At 38.6% G+C, this 23,141-nt stretch overlaps 1 protein-coding gene across 1 annotated transcript in view; it reads right to left on the reverse strand.

Moving 5' to 3' along the window:
* Positions 1-14,760, reverse strand: part of LOC149199222 (uncharacterized protein At4g15970-like) — a 126,322-nt gene extending 111,562 nt beyond the window's left edge. The window contains exon 1 of the mRNA XM_089400492.1: positions 14,585-14,760. Coding sequence (XP_089256618.1) covers positions 14,585-14,760 — 176 coding nt within the window. The remainder of the gene's footprint in view (positions 1-14,584) is intronic.
* Between the last annotated feature and the right edge of the window lie 8,381 nt (positions 14,761-23,141).

Below are 23,141 nucleotides of genomic sequence, written 5' to 3' on the forward strand. Positions count from 1 at the left end.
GTATCTAAGAGGGAGAATAATTTTGGAATCTAACATTTTCTTAATTTCCTTTTCTACAGTTGGTAGAAGAGCTGGATTAATCCTCCTAAGTTTCTGTTGACAAGGTTTTTCTTATGTTTTTAAAGGAATCTTATGTTGTACCAGTGATGTATCATAAGTCTTTAGATCAGCATAGGTCCATGCAAAAACATCCTTGTATTTTTCAAATAACTTAAGGTATTGAGCTTTGATTTCAGGATCTAAGGATGCACAAATTTTGATGTTCCTAATGTCATCATTTTTTCCAATATTTACTTCCTCTGTGTCATATTGTGGAGAAATTGATTGTGGGTTTCTGAGGACATCATTTTGATCAAATAATTTCTCTAATGGAATGAAACCTTTGGGAATAAAATTGTTAGACAACTGAACGATATCATGATTGGCAATTTTTGAAGTGAAATCTGAATTATCATTTTCATTTGTGTTTTCATTTGTTTCTGTTCTATTTTCATCAATTTGTAGAACTAAAAATTCATTTATAACCTGCAGAAAAGATTTTAACTATTCATCATCTTCGAATATCTGCCAGTATTATAGATTATCTGGGATGGATGGCCTGTATTTGACTTGTATTTGATAGAGCACATTAGTTTGATCATGAATTTTAAATGAACTAGCAGAAACAACTAGTAAATCTGCATGGATGTTCTGATCCCTTGGGATATAAGTCAAATTAAAAGCATCAAAGAAATTTTCAACTGAATCCCAAACCTCATTTCGATAAGATCTAAGCCTGGGATGTTTTGTTTGGTAAAGATTTCTAACTTGTTTAACAATGAGCTCTGAGTCAGTAAAAACACTCAAGTTTTGTACTTTTAAGTTCTTGGCTAACTGCAGTCCTAAAAGGAAAGCCTCATATTCATCTACGTTATTTGTAACTTCAAAATCAAGTTTACATGATTGTGTAATGTTTTCTTTTTCTGGTGAGATTAATACTACACCAACTCCTGCTCCATCTTTTGTACAAGAACCATCAAAGAATAGCTTCCACACATAAATCTGATTTGGTATAGGAATTTCAATTACATCTTCAATTTTTACTTTATTTTCATGTGTTTGGCTTGAAGAGAGTTGAAAACAACCAAAATCTTGATGAATTGCATAAATGGGATGGTTCTTTGGTTGATATATTTTGCAAATAGTGTGCACAAATATTACTTCTCTATACAGCCTTAGTTGTTCTCCCCCATAAACTTGAATAGTGGCATAAGACATGTCCATCTGAAGATTTCCCCCAAATTTAGCACATCAAGACCTTGAAAGGAGCATTCCAAATTTGGGAGGGATATGTGTGACAACTATATCTAACACTACACCTTTTAGTGGGATTTGGGCGAGAGTGACTACTAAATCATTAATCAATCCTAGACAAGGCACCCTTTTCCCTTTACATAACTTCATTTTACCCTGCAAAATTCCCTTTTCCTAAGTTTAAAATACATTTTACTTAGGAAAGGTAAAACCCCCTTAACTAATTCCCGTCTCATTCAAAATACTCAAAAACCCACAACGATGATTTTATCCTAATTATAAGTGTTAAATGTTGATATTGGGCCACCATAGTGAAGAAATTCAAGCCAAACATCATATTTTACATTATGTTTACTATATTTTACATTTCGCTCATTCATTTCATATTAACATACTAACCTAATGTATTAGCTCCCCGATATACCTTTTACTCCCCATCTCCTATTGTGCATCCCTGCCATGCGATGGTCATTGGATCGTGCACCCCGAGATCCTATGGTCCTCGCCCATATCGTGCCCATTCATCTCTCGACCTTTACCAGCCCAAGAGCATGCGATATGGGTGATATTTCTTGGGATCAATTTTTCTACATGTCAGCCTCCAGCATAGATTGCGTTCCCTCGGGGAAATACTGCCTGCCTGCCAAAAGCAGTGTAATGGCCTCCAAAACTGCCTCCCCGCCTAACGCGAAAACTGTCCACTGTTCATAAAATACTTTCCCCGCCAAAATATAATCATTGCCCTTTAAAAGGCCAAGAATCCCCATTTCATCCTTTTAAGCTCATTTTTCTATAAGACCTTAGTAATATGTTTGTGACACCCTGAGCCTCTACGACCAAAATTCACTGTCGTCTACCACCCGAAGAAGCTCTAGACACCCAATTTGAGCATCCAGTTCATGTCTGCAGCCACTGTACCCTTTGAAATCACCATTCAAACCAATTTGCAAGCCAATTCACCAATTTCCAAGTATTTTGAGAAAAAACCAGAATGGCCCTCTCTTTTGAAAATGTACAGTAAAAGTCAAAAGGTTACAGTGAAAGTCAAAAAATCACAGTAAAAGGAAAAATATAAATGAGCCAGATGAAAGAGTATCAGTAAAAGTGTATCAGATTGAAAAATCAAAGTGAATAAAAGCAGGTAGTGGGAAAGACAAATAGTATGGAAGACAGTTACAAAGCATATAGATAAAGTCAATTCATGTCAAAGTGAAGATAGATAAAAATACAGAGCAATCAAGGTAAACAATAAAAGTAAACATGGAGGCAGTAAGGGTTAAAAAGAGATGAAGACACTTTCACCAGAAACAATGAAGTTTGTAGAAATTTTGAATAATTTAACACATATTCAACAGAGATTATCCTGATCATGTACTATTGTGGAATACATACACAATACATAAGCTCCTCTACGTTGATCATCAATATAGCAGCATCAATAACAATAAAACATCAAGAGAATTCACACATTAACACAGTATGTAACCCGGGGAAAGCATCTCGCTAAAAACCCCACACTATCTGTATATTAATGATTGAGACCATGTAACATTACAAAGTACAATGCTTATCACAAGCAATCCAGTACCAGCTCCACCTGTTACACACAATACAGCTAAGATCTGATCTCCAAATCTATTCCACTGCTTGCCTGCCTCCACTGCTAAATACCTGCTCAAGAATGAATGAGAATGGTCTACCAAACTCATATTTCACCTCCAAAGAATCACTCACAATGTGTAAGACGTGAGAAAAAGCTACAAACTGGGCAAATACATGAGCAAACTCATTGGCATACTCAATCCCTTGATTGTGCAAGATCTGATGCACAACTATAGTCACAACTGATAGCAATCTGATTCTCTAACACTTGTCCTTACTGAACTGAACATGCACTGACATGCAACTGAGTTAACTGATGTATTCTATAGTTGTATTATGAGTTAAGAATTATTTTAACAACTCATCATTAGTCTATCTGTAGTTAGAGTAACTACAACTAGTTTAACCAAGTCAAACTGAACACAACTCCATCAACTCCACCAAACTCAACTGATTGAGTTCTAACTGAAGTCATGCATGCAACAACTCAACTGACTCATAAGAAAAGTGTACTTCCTTCTGACAGCTGCATGGGCCACATCTGTAGCTCAAACTGAAGTGCTCCAAGAGAATAAGATCAAGTTTATAGTCCAAATATTATTATGAGACAATAATATTTGACTTTTCTATTTTTGACAGCCAGTCTAAAAATAGACTTTGATCACCCACACTTTGGTCACCCACATTGTGATCACTCACACTTTGGTCACCCACATTGTGATCACTCACACTTTGGTCACCCACATTATGATCACTCACACTGTGATCACTCACACTATGATAAAAAATAGAACTTGTGCCATAATTTTCCTGCGGGCCCACTTAGTGAAGGCGACTCTTTTCACTAAGCTCCATCATCTTGTTGCAATATCAACACTCCCTCTCGACAAGATATGGATTATCAGCAACCCCTATCTTGCCTCGGTGGTACTCGAATTTGCTCCGGGTGAGAGCCTTCATCAAAATATCAACATCCTGATCCTCCATTGGAATGTATGAAAGCAACATGATCCTCCGCTGCACACAATCTCTGATATGATGGTACCTGATGTCAATATGCTTAGATCTATCATGAAATACAGGATTAGCCGAGAGTTTAATGCAACTCTAGTTATCACAGTAAATCAGAGTAGGATCCAAATGAGAACCGAACAAACCAACCAGGATCTTCCTCATCCATATAGCCTTGCATGCAACCAAACTTGCTGCCATATACTCGGCCTCCGCTGAACTGAGTGCCACGGATCTCTGCTTCCTGCTGTACCAAGAAACTGCTATCGATCCAATACTGAAGACCCCTCCTGATGTGCTCTTTCTGTCCGTTGGGCTCCCTGCCCAATCTGCATCCGTGAAGCCACATAGCTTCACCTCATCCTCCTGTCTGTACCACAAACCATATCCCGATGTGCCTCTCAAGTAGCGCAATACATGCTTGCCTGCCTTCCAGAAGAGCTTGGTAGGCTTAACCATAGCTTGTGAAAGCTGGTTAACTGCATAGCATATATCAGGTCATGTATTGACCAAATACATCAGTGACCCCACCAACTGTCGATAAACAGTGGCATCCACTTCTTCTCCCGAAGTGGCATCCTCCTTCCTCCAACCTCTAGGAAGAGGAGTATCAACAGGCTTGCAGCCATGCATGTTGAACTTCTCCAGTATCTCCCGAGCATACTTGCCCTGAGAAAAAAACAGTCCACCACTGCGCTGCCATATTTCCAATCCTAGGAAATAGTGAAGGAGGCCCAAGTCCTTCATCTCAAACTCTGTAGCAAGATCCTTCTTGCATGACAGTATCAACAGCTCATCACCCGTTAGAATCAAATCATCAACATACAGTACAATGATAAGCAACTTGCCCTCCACCACAATCTGGTATAGGTTAGGATCCGCCTCGCTCTTGGAGAATCCAACTCCTATGAAATAGCTGTCTATCTGTGTGTACCAAGCACGTGGTGCTTGCTTCAACCCATATAGCACTCTCTTGAGCCTGCACACATGCGACTCACTACTGAATACCTCAAAGCCTTCGGGCTGCTCAATGTACACCTCCTCCTCAATGACTCCATTAAGGAACACAATCTTCACATCCATATGATGAATGTGCCATCCCATCTGCGCTGAGAGAGCAAGAATCGTCCGTATGGAAGAATACCTTGTGATAGGTGCAAAGGTCTCCTCATAATCGATCCCCTCTATCTGTGAAAAGCCTCGCGCAACAAATCTTGCCTTGTACTTCTCCACACTCCCGTCAGCTGCCTACTTGACCTTGTAGATCCATCTCGAACCCACCACTGATTTCCCTTCCGGTCTAGGAACAATCTCCCATGCACTGTTTCTGACAATAGAATCATACTCTTCCACCATGGCGTCTACCCATGTGGGATCCTCCACAGCTTTCTCGAAAGAGGATGGCTCAGTCACAACACACTTGCTCATTAGAGCCATGTATCCAGTGTACCGATTAGGTGACTGTCTCTGCCTGCGTTGGGTTGTAGGTGGTCCTACAACTTTCTCTGCATCTTGAGCCAGTCACTCAGCTTCTGTCAAGCGCTTTCGCCCTTTGATGGTTGGCGCTGCATGAGTGGTCTCTTCCACTCCATGAACCTCATCTTGTGGCTGATCCACATCCTGAAGCTCATCCTTAGGAACTAATAGCTCCTCATCTACATGCAAGTGTAGCTCCCTCTCAAGCCAACACCTCATGGCTTTCTCCTCCTGAAATTTTATATCCCGTCGCACAACAGTTTTACCACTGTCTGGCAAATACACACGATAGTTGTGGGGCGTATCAGTGTACCCCACAAATATCCCAACCTCTGCAGTCAGCTCCAACTTCTTCCTGGCATCCTTCGTCACATGCATGTAAACGTTAGCACCAAAAATCCTCAAATGAGAAAGATCAGGCTTCTTACCAGAATAAGTCTCCTCGGTGTACTCATGCCAAGTATCCTATGAGGACAACGGTTCTGCACATAAACTATTGTATTGCATGCTTCCACCCACAAGTGAAGGGGTAGGCCCTGATCATGCAACATTGCCCGTGCAACACCCACAATTGTTCCGTTCTTCCGCTCAGCTACCCCGTTCTGCTGTGGGTTATGGGGAGCAATGAGCTCTCTACGAATCCCTTCTACCTTGAAGAAATCCTTGAACTCGTCCGAGATGTATTCACCACCATTATCGCTCCTAAGAGCCTTCACCTTCTTCCCTGACTCCTTCTCGACTAGTGCTTTGAATTCACAGAACTTTGAATACGTCTCGCTCTTCTTCTGCATGAAGAAGATCCAACACTTACGAGAGAAATCATCAACAAAAATCACATAATACCTGTGTTTTGTTGTCGAAGCAACAGAGAAAGGTCCACACACGTCTGTATTAATTCTCTCAAGGATCATCGTGGCACGAATATCCTTCTCGTGAAAGGTGGCTTTCACAAACTTCCCCAAAGTACACCCCTTGCACTGATCTGACTGCACAAGTGTGCGTTTAGGAAGCCCTGTAGTGATCTGCTGCAGTATCTTCAAGGCTCCATGGTGAAGGTGACCCAATCTCTTGTGCCACAACTCGCCATCATCCTGGCTCACCAATCCTTCCGCCTTGCCCGCCATTGCTGCGCATCCATCTACATGCAACTAATAAAGGTTCCTCACTCGAACCCCTATCTTCCGGGTCTCACCAGTTGTCTTGCTGCGCAGGAAAGCCTTTCCCTCGCTGAAAACAACATCATACCCCTTGTTTTCTAACATCGCCACTGAGATGAGATTCTTCGTCAATCCTGGAACATGCATGACTTCCTTCAATACGAAGGGATTACCAGACTCCCTCTCAAAGGAAATGGTACCGATACCGGTCGCACTATATCTACCATCATCGCCCATCTTGATTTGCACTCCAAGATCTTTGTCCTCCAGATCAGAGAACAAATCTCTATCTCCCGTCATGTGAAAAGATGCACCACTATCCAAGAACCACATTGATCCCATCACACTTGAAACCAAGCATGTGATCAATGAAAAATCAAGCCCAAACTGTGAGGCTAGAGCCTCTCCTGCTGAAGATCCAGCAGCCTGCTTGTTCTTCTTCTTCTGCGGACAATTAGTGGCATAGTGTCCGTGCTGGTGACAGTGAAAACACTTCACCTTGGACATATCCTGCTTCTTGCCTTTCGCACCAGACTGAGAAGATTTCTTGCTCTTCCCTTTCTTTGCTTTGGCAGCCAAAGCACAATTTTCTTCATCAGCTCCCTTTGACGAAGATCCGTCCCTGGTACTCCGCCTGATCTCCTCCTGCACAAGATCTGACCATAGTCTTTCCCATCCTGGCAATTTCTCCCGACCATTGACAGAGTCCTGATAGGAATGCCAACTCTTCAGAAGACCAAGGAGAGCCAAGCTCACCAAGTCCTCATCATCGACAGTAACCCCCACACTTCCCAGCTCATCTCGACACTGAGTGAACTTCGTGAGATACTTGGGAATACTGTCACCCTTCTCGCATTTGATGTCTCTGAGTTTATCTTTGAGTGCCAGCTTCCTCTGATCGATCTTGCTTTGGAATAATTCTGTTAATGATTTCCACATCAAATATGGAGTAGCCTTTCCATGGAGGCTGGACACAATGTGATCCTTCATGCCCTCCAACAGAATCCTTCGACATTTTGCGGTGTTCTTTTGCCAAACTTCCGCCTCAGCAGCATCAGTAGGCTTTGGGATATCCGTATCTATGAACTCCTTCAGCCCGTTATCATCCAATACTTCCTCCATCCTGTCCTTCCATGCAATATAGTTTGAGTTGCCCTCAAGGGCATACTCCAATTGCAATCCGTTGAAAGACATTGCTGCGTTGTCACCAAGAAAACACTGCTGCAAATTCGAATTCCACCAGCAACCAACTCAACCGCCTCGGATCTAAGATTCGTGAGAACACAATATTTCTCGTACAGAGATTGACTGTATGGGCATTCACCGGATATCTCACCTTCCAAAGGAAGGATGAATCCAGAGGCTACTTGGCCCGATTACAGACTCTGCCTGAAGAAATAGAATGTAAACACTTCCTGAATAGTAGATCTGATGATCAACTGCTCTGATACCATGTAGCAATTTTGAATAATTTAACACATATTCAACAGAGATTATCCTGATCATGTACTATTGTGGAATACATACACAATACATAAGCTCCTCTACGTTGATCATCAATATAGCAGCATCAATAACAATAAAACATCAAGAGCATTCACACATTAACACAGTATGTAACCCGGGGAAAGCATCTCGCTAAAAACCCCACACTATCTATATATTAATGATTGAGACCATGTAACATTACAAAGTACAATGCTTATCACAAGCAATCCAGTAGAAGTTCCACCTGTTACACACAATACAACTAAGATCTGATCTCCAAATCTATTCCACTGCTTGCCTGCCTCCACTGCTCAATACCTACTCAAGAATGAATGAGAATGGTCTACCAAACTTGTATTTCACCTCCAAAGAATGACTCACAATGTGTAAGACGTGAGCAGAAGCTACAAACTGGGCAAATACATGAGCAAACTCATTGGCATACTCAATCCCTTGATTGTGCAAGATCTGATGCACAACTATAGTCACAACTGATAGCAATCTGATTCTCTAACACTTGTCCCTGCTGAACTGAACATGCACTGACATGCAACTGAGTTAACTGATGTATTCTATAGTTGTATTATGAGTTAATAATTAGTTTAACAACTCATCATTAGTCTATCTGCAGTTAGACTAACTACAACTAGTTTAACCAAGTCAAACTGAACACAACTCCATCAACTCCACAATCAACTCCACCAAACTCAACTGATTGAGTTCTAACTGAAGTCATGCATGCAACAACTCAACTTACTCATAAGAAAATCGTACTTCCTTCTGACAGCTGCATGGGCCACATCTGTAGCTCAAACTGAAGTGCTCCAAGAGAATAAGATCAAGTTTATAATCCAAATATTATTATGAGACAATAATATTTGACTTTTCTATTTTTGGCAGCTAGTCTAAAAATAGACTTTGATCACCCACACTGTGGTCACCCACACTTTGGTCACCCACATTGTGATCACTCACACTGTGATAAAAAATAGAACTTGAGCCATAATTTGCCTGCGGGCCCACTTAGTGAAGGCGACTCTTTTCACTAAGCTCCATCATCTTGTTGCAATCTCCACAAAGTTTATCGAAAGTAAAGGTATAAACAATTAAAAGAAAATTAAGGTTAAAAGATGAAATCGGAGTAGGAATGGTACATTTTCCAGAAATTTCTTGTTTAAGACATAATTTTGCAGAAACTATTGTGGCCAATCCAAGATGAATTTTAAGAAAATGGAGGAGTTTTATGTTCCTAAAATTCCAATCTACAAAAACCTATCTCACTTTTTAAACATGTATTACAAAAAGGGAGATAAATGCATATCTCCTATTTTTTGGACTGTGCAAAGTCCTGTTTTTGACGTCGTTGTGCAGAGAATGTTGTGAATAGCAGGAGCTTAATTTTTGCAAATTGAAAGACATTTATCTTAACAACATAATTATCTACAATAACCTCTTTCACTTTTTACATATCTATCTTAGATTGAGATATACAAAGGTATCACTGGACCCTAATTTTGCAGAAATTTTGGGGCAGAATGCACAAAGAAAGGAGGTAGTTAGTGACTTGGAAGCCTCATCATCAATTAAGAGTTGCTATCAAATTCGAATTTCTCTTCTTTGTCACCATCAATCCATAAATATAGTGCCAAATAGATTCATTAGTTTTGAGTGTCCTTTATTTAAGTTCTATTAATGTAAAAAAGTTTGAGACATTTTTAAAATCAATCTTGATATTTTTTCAAGATATTTCAATTTAGAATTTGTATAAATAATTATGCATCTGAAGTATTCTAGCTCGATTATTTTTACATTTTTAGAGTTATTGTGATCTTGAATGTAAGGGTGATTGTACTATTTTCAAGTTAACAGACTGGAGCAAGTAATAAAGGCATTTCGCTACAGGATTCATGAGATGAGCCATTTGCAGTGAAGTACTTCTTTATGTTATTGTGTTACTTTTCTTTTGTGTTTTCATAATCTTAAATGTGTTCTAAAATCTAAATAAATTAACTGGAAATATCATACAAAACTTGTTTAAATACACTCTGTTTTGCACAGTAATTTATTTACATGTTTTCTTCTGATACACGGATATGAGAATCCTTGATTGCTTTCCTATCCTGGTTGACTTCTTTCATTTCTTCCAAAGTCCAGCCTAGTTCACCCTTAATTGCTCCCTAGATCTGATTTGAATCCATTCACCTTTTAGCCTTTGTGATCTGTAGTAACTTATCTACCTTGCCCTGTAAACATTGTTCTTAGAACCTAATCCAGTCTTTTTTTTCATACATACAACCCCATAGCCCAATGGAATAAGCCAAAACTCTGTCCATCTAAGTAAAGTGATCCCACCACCAAATTTTCAAAACAAAACCCAAGTGCAAGTAATAAATAGCCTAAAATCATCTTAACTCAAACAAAGTTAAAGTTTAAAGAGAGAGCCCTCTCTGAGCATCAGGAATGCTAGGTCTTGATCTCCAAAAGTGGTTTGTGGTTATCTTTGGTTTTTCTTTCTTATTACTTCAAAATAATTATCAGAGTGATAATATTTTTAGAGACCATACTAGGGAAGACTAACATTTTCTTCAGAAATATTTTATAGGTTCAGATCTGATCTATGATGGTGGACAATGATGAGACACACAAAGGTTAAAATCATCCACCTGGTGACTCCAAATCAATTTCACAATCAAGACTCCATTGGAGGAATGAACCTGAAAGAACAATATGGGAAGATTGTTATCCAAGACATCATGTTTTTTCTCATAAAGAAGGTTTTTCAATGTATATTTTATTTTATAAAAGACCGTAGATTAGTTTTTTATTATTTTCCTTTGAAAATTGTAAATATAAAATCTCCTTACACATTTGAGCAGCATTATTCTGAATCTTATGATGATCATTTTCCAAGCAAGAAATATCAAATAATCAATAATGATCTTACAATCCCTGTACATATTCTTGTACCTTGGAAAGTTCCTGATAGGTATAAGCCACTCATCTTACCTCCTACACTCCATGTTTTCCCTAACAATTATTACAAATATCTCCCTAGATTTGATGGAGAAGATGGTGAAATCACTGCCCAAAAACATATTCAACGTTTGAGAATTATCTGGACTTATTTGATATTGATGAAGATGATGTTAGAATCAGGCTTTTTTCTCTCTCTTTGGAAAGTAGAGTAAAGAGTTGGTTCAAGAATCTACCTATTGCAAGAATCTCAAACTTCCAACAGTTTGTCAAATTTTTCCTTGATAGATGGATCATCAAATTCAACCCTTTTGTGATCATAGAAGAATATAATATGTTAAAAAGACAATCAAATGAAACAATACAACAATTCTCTGACAGATTTAATCAAATCTATTATTCAATGCCATCAAATATAAGACCTCCTCCTGATTCAACTCTCCTGCATTATCGAAAAGCATTTGATCCAGAGATAGAATTTCAGCGAAGAGAAAGGAACCCCTCAACACTGGAATAGATGCAGAACATTGTAGTAGATGTAGAAGTTAATCTCGAAATTAGAAGAGAAAAGTTGAAAGTAGGAGCGGAGAAGAACAACATTGCAGAGGTAAAACTCGAAATTTTTGTAAGGAAAATAGAGGAAAGGATACAAAAGATCATCATGAAAGATAAATTTTTTGTTCAAAATCACCATGACACATTTATTTCACAAAAAGAAGAGGTTGATAGCCATGAACAAATTCTTGCTAATTCCAACTACCATAGATCATAAGATATATTTATAGAGCAATATGTGGAGAAGAAATTTGCTGATCTAATGTGTATGTTTGATGGCATTCCTTCTTTTCATGATTTTCCTAAATATGATCAGTATGATGATAAATATGTTCTTAAAATCCAAACTAACTTTACAGAGCAATCAGAAACTAGTTTGGGAAATAAAGAAATTCAGTTTGAGCAGCTTGAAAACAATGATCATCTTATTCATATCAGCTATGAAAGTGAGGAAGAAAGTGCAGAAATTTTAGAAATAAGTGAAGCTTCTTTGCCTCTTTGTTTTGCTTCATTTCATTTCATCAAAGAAAACTTTAAAGCAATAAAAAATCAGCAGTCTTTAGGTATTGGTATTGAAAACAAAGAAGATAATGAAAATCTTAATCAGGATTCTTCAGTTTCACAAGTGCAATTATCAAATTCTATTGAAACATCTGATCAGATGACACAGGAAAGTTCTATACCATTATGTTTTGAATCATTTCAGTTTTTAAATGAAATATGGTATAATATGTCCAAAGAAAAGGATGAACAACATGCAGAAATCCATGAAGTCCCATTAAAACCCATATGTAATTGGTTGCATCAATCCTTCCACGTCTTTTATGATCCAATAGCTGATATGTTAGATGATGAATGCAATCAGAATTTTTCTCCATTAACTAACTATGAGATTCAAAACCAAGATGATAAAGGTTTCACCAATCAGACATTTCAATCAGTAGAAATATCATCACAAAGCTTATCTAAAAATCTGCAGGGTGATAAAGATGAAAATGACATTTCACTTTCATGGCATGGAGGCCGTCCAAAACAATTGTATAGTTTCTTAGATCAGTTAAACATTAGTGTATTTATCTTGGAAGATCATTTTGTACAATTTCTAGAGTCAATAGAGGAAATCAAGTATTTCCTTATCTTCTCATTTGTTGACAACGTTATAATTGGTTTTAAAATCTCAGTTTTGATCATAAACAAGCAAATGTGGCAAAATACATAAAATTGCATAATGCTTGAATGATTGCATGGGCTATTTTATTTTACTTAACCAACAGTTGAACAACTGATTAGAGTAACTAGGTAGGAATTCAATTTATTCTAGTTTTCAGTTTTCAGCAAGTTATGAAATAATTCATTACAAGTTGAAGCCTGGAAAGAAGGTCCTAAAGATCTTGATGATCTATTAGTTTGGTTTGAGAATTGCAGTACCTTCTTTCAGTTTCAGATCAAATTTCAATTTGTAGAAACGAGTGTATTTTCTGTTCAAGGGTTTCAGTCACATATATTATAATATACAAAACATATACATGTTTGGGATTGGCCCAATGGATCAGGCTACTAGTCGACGATGTTCTTGACATATCACAAGGAGATTCCATCCCCATGTGGAGCCACTGTTAGGGTCCTATAATAATAGGAATCATAATTTTGAATTGACTATGGTCAGTGTTGTAATATTGTACATACCTTTGCTTTCTGCAAATGTATTACCAAATTAAAAAATGTAAAGTGGGTATGTCCTAAAAGAACAATCAAAGAACAAAAGGAAACAAAGATAAAAAAAAGTGAAAAATGTGAACCCCACAAAAAGAGATAAAAATAGATCATGAAAGTGTGCAAATTCAAATGCCACTACTATTTTACTTTTTTCTGCAAATAATGATTATGTATAGCTTGTTTAAAATACCATAATCCATGATAAGTCAAATAGCTTAATCTTGACTTTTCATGCTTTAAATTTAATGTTGATAGATAAAGAATAAATATCTAGCCAAACAGTTTAATCTTGGCAGATCAATAGTTAAAATAGAGAATGATAGGGAGCTCAACAGTTTAGCCTGAGCTCTTGGATGAAATAAGGTTTGAATTAGTTAATTTCCTGTTTCAAAGAAAAATGAATAAGGGTTAACAAGCTCAAATGCACCCATGTAAATAAGGAATAAGATGTTAAAATAGCAGATGGGTAGGTACAAGAAATTCTTACAAATCATGGATAAACATCATTTGGAATATTACTAATTTCCCTTCCCACAATGTGCTCCAGTACTGAAATCCTTCAGTCATAAAGGCTCGGAGCATTTCTTTGACTTTTGGTGGGACCGAACCCTCGGCTTAGTGACTTATGGAAATCAAGTATTAGATTCCACCTTATTGAAACCCTTCTCATTCATGAAAACACCCTTTTCCCTTTACATCACTCATTTTACTCTACAAAATCCCTTTTCCTAAGTTTAAAACACATTTTACTTAGGAAAGGTAAAACCCCCTTAACTAATTCCCATCTCATTCAAAATACTCAAAAACCCACAAAAAATTCTTTTATCCTAAGTATAGGTGTTAAATGTTGATATTGGGCCACCACACTGAAGAAATTCAAGCCAAACATCATATTTTACATTATGCTCACTATATTTTACATTCTATGCATTCATTTCATATTAACGTACTAACCTAATGTATTATCTCCCAATATACCTTTTTCCCATATTAAATAACTCCTTCATATATAATATCTAAACCACGATTTAGTTATAAACTATAATTTCATCTCCTGCATTGTTTAAATTAACTCCCTGCTTCATATTTCCCCGAGATAAACCTATTAATCCACCAACCCTTACTGCCATTAAAGAAAACCTCGCTAAATGTCTCAACTATCTTCACCGTGCATCCCTGCCACGCGATGGCCGTTGGATTGTGCACCCCCAAATCCTACAGCCCTCGCCCATATTGCACCCATTCATCTCCTGACCTTTACAGGCCCGAGAGCATGCGATATGGGCAGTATTTCTTAGGCCTGATTTTGGTACGTGTCAGCCTCCAGCATAGATTGCATTCCCTTAGGGAAATACTGCCTGCTTGACAAAAGTGATGCAATGGCCTCCAAAAAATCCTCCCCTCCCAATGCAAAAAATGTCCACTGTTCATAAAATACTTTCCTCTCCAAAATATAATGGTTGCCCTTTAAAACGCTCAGAAGCGCCATTTCATCCTTTTTCGCTTGTTTTTCTGTAAGACCTCAGTAATACATTTGTGACACCCTGAGCCACTGCAACCAAAATTCACTACCATCTACTACCTGAAGAAGCTATTGTTACTAAGAAAACTAGTGTCCATTCAGAGCCGCTAGTCCCACTAAGACAGGTAGCTATCTTAGAAATAAAGAAACTAAAGTTACTTGTGTCTTCCTTTATGAGAGATAGATGAGAGAGAAGCAGAGAGTACCGACCTTAGTCTTTCGCTTGGCTCCTTGCTTGTTTCCTCCCTCCTTTGACAGAGCTTCGCCACTCTTTCCTCACTTGTCTCACTTCAAAGAACTCCTATAGAGTCAAAGCAGCATAATACCATCAAAGCATAGAGATCTATAACCATAAACAATATAGGATTAGATTTATATTGACCATACAAATGCATACACCAATACAATATTCAGAAATATATAAGAATATGGAGGAAAACTCAGATAGCTTTATTGATAAAAGTAGTAGAAGAGAGGATTACAACCCAATGGTCTGACCCAGCACCATCCTCCCAGCATGAAAGCCCTCTTCACCTCATGAAAAGCTAGATCACCCAACAATATGATGTTTCACAGAGAAACCAACAACACTTCCTTACAAAATACAAAATTCTAGCCTCTAGATCTCTAGGACAAGGGATCCATATATAGATATTTGCAGGTGGGTGAGTCAGCTTCTGGGATTTTGATTAGTGTCATTTCTCTGATAGTTCTTGGCTCCACTTGGAGATTTCATGATCTCTTACTCATCCCTGGGCGAATTCAGAGAGGCAAGTGTCAAATGAGTAGTTTCTAGAAGATACTCTAAGTTTCCACCTGGCAAACTGCCTCTGCCATTTGTTGCTCTTGCTCATCGCACCCTACAGAAGGGATTTTCAGTATGCATTGAACCCCCTGTGTGTAATAGGTGAGACACCCTGACCATGGAGCAGGTGAGATGGTCCAATTTTGATCAATTCTTAGTTTTTCAGGGAGAACTTCTGGGAGATGATGTAATCAGCTGACCTTGTTCCTTTAGGGTATGAAACAACATTTTTAGGGGCTTAGAATCCCTTGGTTTATGGATGTATGTGACTGGGGTTGCACTGCCCAAATATGTCTATAACAACTTCCCCCTAAAGCATGAGGTCGTCAATCTTCTGATGTCGGGTGAAATGATTTATCATGAGGATCTGAGGTTTTTCGAACTGGAAGGTGACCTGTAATAAGATACAATACAATACATTATCTTCATAATATTTTCATGATCTAGGTGAGGTGGGCATTCCCATGCTCAGCTTTATAAATTCATTCTCATGTACATAGGATAGACAACCATCTGTGTGGAAGCCTGAGGATTTTGGTAGAGCCATCATCCCTTAGGTTGGATGATTATTAGTTCAGCTATGATGTACATTTGATGTCTTTATTTTCCTGAATATTTCACATCTTGGATGGATGAAACTAGATCCAGGGTCTTCAAACTCATTCAATCTTCACTTGAAGTACGAGTCGATCCATGTGAAAAGATGTTCTGATGTCGAACATGGAAAGACATCGCCTGATTACTAGCCAATGATGTAAGATGTTAATAGGTGCGAGAAGAATTGTAGATAATGATGATGACCCTCAAGGTACTACAGTATAATTTATGTGGTGTGAATACATGAGTCGATGTTGAAGACCACGTAAAATCTTTTGGTCGAAGGACATTGATGTAAACCTATTGCCGGAAGTGAGAAACTTGCCATTGAGGCATGCAAGCTTCAAAGTACTGAAAGGGTTGCTCCTAAGTCGACTTCTTGGATAATGAGCTGATGTCAACAAGAAGTGAACCGTCGTAGGATGGCCTTAATTAATCCCACATCTATGACACAGAATGGAGCAAATGATTTTGTGGACGTGAAAACAATTCGATGATACAAGGTTCAGGGTGGTGGTCATGAAAGATGGAGAGTGAAGGTATTGCAGCGGATGAGGCATAAGCTGGGTTGGTGAATTCTCTGAGCAACTTCTCTTGAACATATCGGTGACACTAAAGTGGATTGGTAGCATTAACCCCAAAAATGGATCGTACAGAGGACCAATGGTGATATGACCAGTGAATGGAATAACCCAACCCAACTCAATCATGGTGATGGAGTAAAAGTGTCATGTTCAAGAGCGACCTGCTACCAATAAAGTTCTTCAAGTTTTCTTCCCAATTTTTCCCCAGTCATTTCTGACCAGTACCTATTTATTTTGTCAAGCTTTAGGAGGATAACATATGCTTGTTCTATAATTTTCCCTTCGGGAAAACCTATCGCTATGTTTTAGCGAGCCTAGCGACAGTGAAACTCGTTCTTGTCTGTAATGGACAAGTTTGTCGCTATTGTTTTAATGAGTTTAACGACAAAGATAACTTGGTCCTTTTCAATTTTAGAGAGTCTAAAAAGAGACGGAAAGGAAACTCCAGTAATCTTTCTTCGTAATATAATCCCTTAAGTCCGAAAAAGTATAAAATGATATGAAAGGGATGACTTTTTCGGTCACTTTAACGAGCCGAAAAAGACAAGCGCTCAATATTTTTGTGTAATTATCCCTCAGGTCCAAAAAGATTAAAATCTAGAGGAGGGATGGCACTTCCAATCACTTTAACGAGCTAGAGAGGCCAATTGCTTGGTATCTTTTTATATTTTACGAGTCTAAAAAGAGCTTAAAAGTGACTCGTCTTTGAGGAATGAGTGATATTTTCATGTAGCAGCTGGTTCCATGTAAGGTTTGGAACTTTTCAATCATGGTAGTGTAAAGAAGGTGGCTAACAGAATCACTCGTCGCAGTTGTTCCTCAAAAAGGGTAAACAATCAAGTGGAGGCAGATGATCGGCTAAAAAGTGGAGGTGATGGTAAGAACACGATCAAGGCTCAAAAGTTGATAGTAATGTGATCACAAAGGTTATTTACCAACAATAGGTTCATTTTTTAATGAGCTTGAACTCTGGGGGAACATATGCTTATAACTAGGTTTATTTTTTAACAAGCTTGAACTTTGCGGAAACATTGCTCATGCCAGTCGTATAATAAGGATATCTCTCATCAGTAGGTTCATTTTTTATGGAGCTTGCCCCATGCACAAATTTGCTCTAGAGCCTTTTGTATGCAAGCTAGGAATGACCAACCTATGAGGTTAAAGGGTTGAGAGCCTACAAACTAAGAAAATAAGCCTACAAACTACGAAAATAAAAGGTTGTTTTTCACTCACATGAAAAAGGTTTGCATGCCCTCGGGTATAAAGAGAAGCAAAGTTTCCATATTACCATTTGGATGTTCTTGCATTAAAGCAAGGTTTTTCCATCCACATTTGCAGACGAAACACTTCCTTGGCTCTGTCCATCGAAATAGACAAAGGTGAATGGTGGGAGCTTCCACTCACATAACTTTTGATGAGGGAATCCTTTTCCAGTCTAATCCCATTTTCCTAAATGGATGAGTGTGTCAGACCAGTCATATATCCTACAAGGAAACCTACCTTATATCTGAGGTTTTCCTGCCGAAGCAGACCAGGGTGCATGCCCCCGGGGTTTAGTCACATTCACGGATTCACTCGCACTCATCAGGTGGACGGACTGGAGGTTGATGAGACATTCCTTGTGCAAAAGACCAATTAGGGAAGATATTTGACTATTAACCGTGTTTGAACCAGGAAATGAAAGCTGGTCAATGAGCTGGACCATTCTGCCTTCATACGGGAGACACATCACCCTAAAGAGTGAGGAAACAATAGCTCCCATGCTATAAATGTAGTCATGTCCAAGGAGTAGATTTTAATCTAATGGACCTTGGACTACCATCACGTTCAGATAAATGTTTTTCCTTCTCAGATTTATAGGCAAATTTGGAAGGATCCCTAACGGTTGACTAGTTTCTTTGTTGAAGCCTGGCAGATTTCAAATCTCAGGCAAAAGCGATGGCGAACCAAGCACTTTCCAAGCAGTTGAGGAAAGGATACTCACGGAATCCCCTTCATCTATGATAGTACTAGCCATGATGTTCTATAAGCTTGTACTATGATTTTGAATGGTACATTAGATGGTAGGCGAGGTCTCCCTAGTAGATTTCAATTGCAGGAAATGACTAGATTGCTTGGAGGAGGGACCGAATAGACGGTCAGATGAATCTCTGACAAACTTCCTTCCTACGGTAAAGTAGTGGGTAGATTTCCCCCTGGTTCATCAGATTCTATGTTAACAAAAAGAATTTGAATGGTGTCGTTCTCATTATCTTTGGTGATTGTATCATCTGAGGGTGGACATTCTGAAGACAAGACTAGGTCGACTGCCATCTCGACCTGTTGACTTTGGTCTGGTGTGGACTCAGAGGGTTTATCTTTAATGATAGGTGCTTTGACGAACAACAAAGGTGTGTCAGTCAGATTTTCAACTAGTGATGGACTCGGTAAGAGTTTCTTGTATCCAGGAGGAAGCCGCAGCGGTGAAACAGGACGGTTATCTAAGACTCTTTTAGCTTTGTCCAGGAACGGACAATGGTGGAGGGCATGATCATCTTCACACAGTCTACAAGGAAATTTAGATATTCCTTTTTGTCCATTGATTTCATTTTCACTAGTTGATGGTGTGCTCTCAACATGATCATCAAAGGTTGAAGACACTGGATAGTGCAAGCGAGGAGACTAGTCCCTTAAGATCCATGGGATGCAAGGACAATCCCGATGATAATGGTCTCCTTTGAAAATGAGACATGGAGATTTAGGTTTGGATGGTGCAGTGTGTGGATTTTCACCAGACGATGAATGGTTGCCCCCTTTTGCCATTGGCTTCTTCTTCTTCTTCTCCTTCCCTTTCTTTGTCTTCTCAGTTACTTGGTTTTTAGCGTTACTAGCTTCACCAAGCGAAGAGGAAGAAGGAGAGGGAGAAACAAATGAAGTAGAAGGTGGGGGAGCAACTCTAGTATCATCTGGTTGCTAATTTGATTGCTCAGGAACTACGATGTTTTGAACGACATCGGTGAAGAAAAGCCATACTGGCAGTCCAATTGTAAGTCCTGGAAGGGACAAAGTAGCCATATGAGGAGCACCAACATCTGCCCAAGAGGAGAAGGGACTAGGATTCCCCCCAAGGGGAAATCCTTGATTGGTGCACTCCATTTTCTCAACCTAAGACCAACAAGGGAATAGTGATGTTATTCCGATTAAAATAAATTTTTTGACGCTTTGACACAACTTGCTTTTCCAATTTTAAAGAGTCGAGAAAAAGCTAAAGATGACTCTAGTCACCTTCGATTTTTAATGAGCCTGAAGTGACAAGTGCTCAAATGGACCTTTTCTTTTAAGGAGTCTGGAAAGGAACGAAAGTGGCTACTCTGGAAATCTAGAAAGAGGGATTACCAAACCAATCGCAAAATTGTAGAATACTTTTTACGTACGGCATTCAATCTTCCCGAATGCTGTGTTCAGTGCATTGCAATCGATACGGCGGTAGACACGGCTTCCTAAGGATAAAGGATATAGCCTATTGTGGTCTCGCAATATATACTCAATAGTACGTGGGAGCACAAGTTCGTATTGGAAATTTTTGTATCAAAGAGGAGGAATCACCAACCTACAATGAAAACGATAGTTACCAGGATTTACGACACCAGAATACGCCTCTAGCCTAGACTTATAGATGTTGTGCATTAGGTTCCAAAGCATTTTTATGTTCATTGAGGTTTATTTTACAGTTGATCTTTCTTAAGAAGTTTTCCTTTAAGGTTCACCGTGTGATGTAGATATGCAATTCCTAAATATGAAATCTAAGATGATAAACAATAGTTTACTTTCTTTTAGCAATGAAAATCCTAGCTACTAAGGAAAGAGAAAATTCTTTCAACATAGAGCAGAGAGAACGCACTAAGATGCACTATTCTAAATCAATTTCCGCATGCAGTCTAAATGAAAATGCACATGCATGTATTTGTTTTTTAGTTTCCTTAATGTGAGAATGACAAAAAGAAAACTAAGTACAGATCTGAACTGTCTTTCCTCAAAGAAACACTTTAGCAATTTCTTTTCAAAAATGAAAGGAAGATTTAGACGACACTTTCAATTTCGACTTGAAAACTACTTTCGACACTTCAAAGAATTGATGATTCAAATCAAATACAATGGCAAAAGTGTAATTAACTATCTAAAAGAGGAAGACTTTACGACACTCTTTTCTTTGACTGAAAACGACACATGCATGTATTTGTTTTTCAGTTTCCTTAATGTGAGAATGACAAAAAGAAAACTAAGTATAGATCTGAACTATCTTTCCTCAAAGCAACACTTTAGCAATTTCTTTTCAAAAACGAAAGGAAGATTTAGACGACACTTTCAATTTCGACTTGAAAACTACTTTCGACACTTCAAAGAATTGATGATTCAAATCAAATACAATGGAAAAAGTGTAATCGACTATCTAAAAGAGGAAGACTTTACGACACTCTTTTCTTTGACTGAAAATGACACTTACGACACTTTCAAATCAAAAGACGACAGTTTGATTAAGCTACTATTTGCAAAGGAGAACTATAAATGATGAAAAATACATTAAAAACATTCACAATTCTTTATCAATGGAGGCTGAATAATGCAAAGGAAGAGAGTTTCAACAGTGATATACTGATCATAGACAGCAAAACTACTGAATAGAGCTGAAAACAATGAAGAAAAAACCAAAATCTGGAGGCAAAAACAGTCTCATTCAATCATCGCACCTGTAACACAGGGAAACAGGGATGCATCTCACCTGCAACACACGGGAGGTGCGATGCATCCAAGTTGCCAATGAGAGACAGTGCGATGGTCCAGGGACGAGACTGAGCTTGGTTTTCACTCACAGTGTGTAGCTAAGTTCAGGGATTTAGGCTGAGCTAATGATAGACAGTAAACAAAAATTATAGGGGATGATCTAATGAGGTTATTTGAGCTACCACCATGGCACATAGGATGTTTTCAAGTCAGATGTTCAGTTCATAAACTAACTCAGAGATTGATTGGAGCAACATTGATCTACTTTGCAGTTGCATAGCAATAGCAGTTCGAAGGCTAGCTGGCTTAACTTGAGGCTCCGTCTGTAGTTTATAAAGCAAACAATAGTAACTAACAATCAAACTATTCGATCCCCAACGGAGTCACCATTTTGTTACCGGGAAAACTAGTGTCCATTCAGAGCTGTTAGTCCCACTAAGACGGGTAGCTATCTTAGAAACAAACAAACTAAAGTTACTTGTGTCTTCCTTTATGAGAGATAGATGAGAGAGAAGTAGAGAGTACCGACCTTAGTCTTTCGCTTGGCTCCTTTCTTGTTTCCTCCCTCCTTTGATAGAGCTTCGCCACTCTTTCCTCACTTGTCCCGCTTCAAAGAACACCTATAGAGTCAAAGTAGCATAATACCATCAAAGCATAGAGATCTATAACCATAAACAATATAGGATCAGATGTATATTGACCATACAAATGCATACACCAATACAAGATTCAGAAATATACAAGAATATCGAGGAAAACTCAAATAGATTTATTGATAAAAGTAGTAGAAGAGAGGATTACAACCTAGTGGTCTGACCCAGCGCCATCCTCCTAGCATGAAAGCCCTCTTCACCTCATGAAAAGCTATATCACCCAACACTATGATGTTTTACAGAGAAACCAACAACACTTCCTTGCAAAATACAAAATTCCAGCCTCCAGATCTCTAGGATGAGGGATCCATATATAGATATTTGCAGGTGGGTGAGTTAGCTTCTAGGATTTTGATTAGTGTCATTTCTCTGATAGTTCTTAGTTCCACTTAGAGATTTCATGATCTCTTACTCATCCCTGGGCGAATTCAGAGAGGCAAGTGTCAAATGAGTAGTTTCTAGAAGATTCTCTAAGTTTCCACCTAGCAAACTCCCTCTGCCATTTGTCTGATCTCACTCATCGCACCCTACATAAGGGATTTTCAGTATGCATCACACCCCCCATGTGTAATAGGTGAGATGCATCACACCCTAACCGTGGAGCAGGTGAGATGGTCCAGTTTTGACCAGTTTTGAGTAGTTTTTCAGGGAGAAATTTTGGGAAATGATGTAATCAGATGACCTTGTTCCTTTAGGGTATGAAACAACACTTTTAGGGGCTTAGAAGCCCTTGGTTTATGGACATAAGTGATTGGTGTTTCAGTGCCCAAATATGTCTATAACAACTATGGACACCCAATTTGAACATCCAGTTCATGTCTGCAGCTACCATACCCTCTACAATCGCCATTCAAACCAATTTGCAAGCCAATTCACCAATTTCCAGGTATTTTGAGAAAAAACCAGAACGACCGTCTCATTTGAAAATGTATAGTAAAAGTCAAAAGG

Source organism: Pinus tabuliformis, chromosome 2_1, assembly GCF_031772625.1.
Source record: "Pinus tabuliformis cultivar Carrire ecotype Pingquan chromosome 2_1, CPIR1, whole genome shotgun sequence".
NCBI lineage: Eukaryota > Viridiplantae > Streptophyta > Pinopsida > Pinales > Pinaceae > Pinus > Pinus tabuliformis.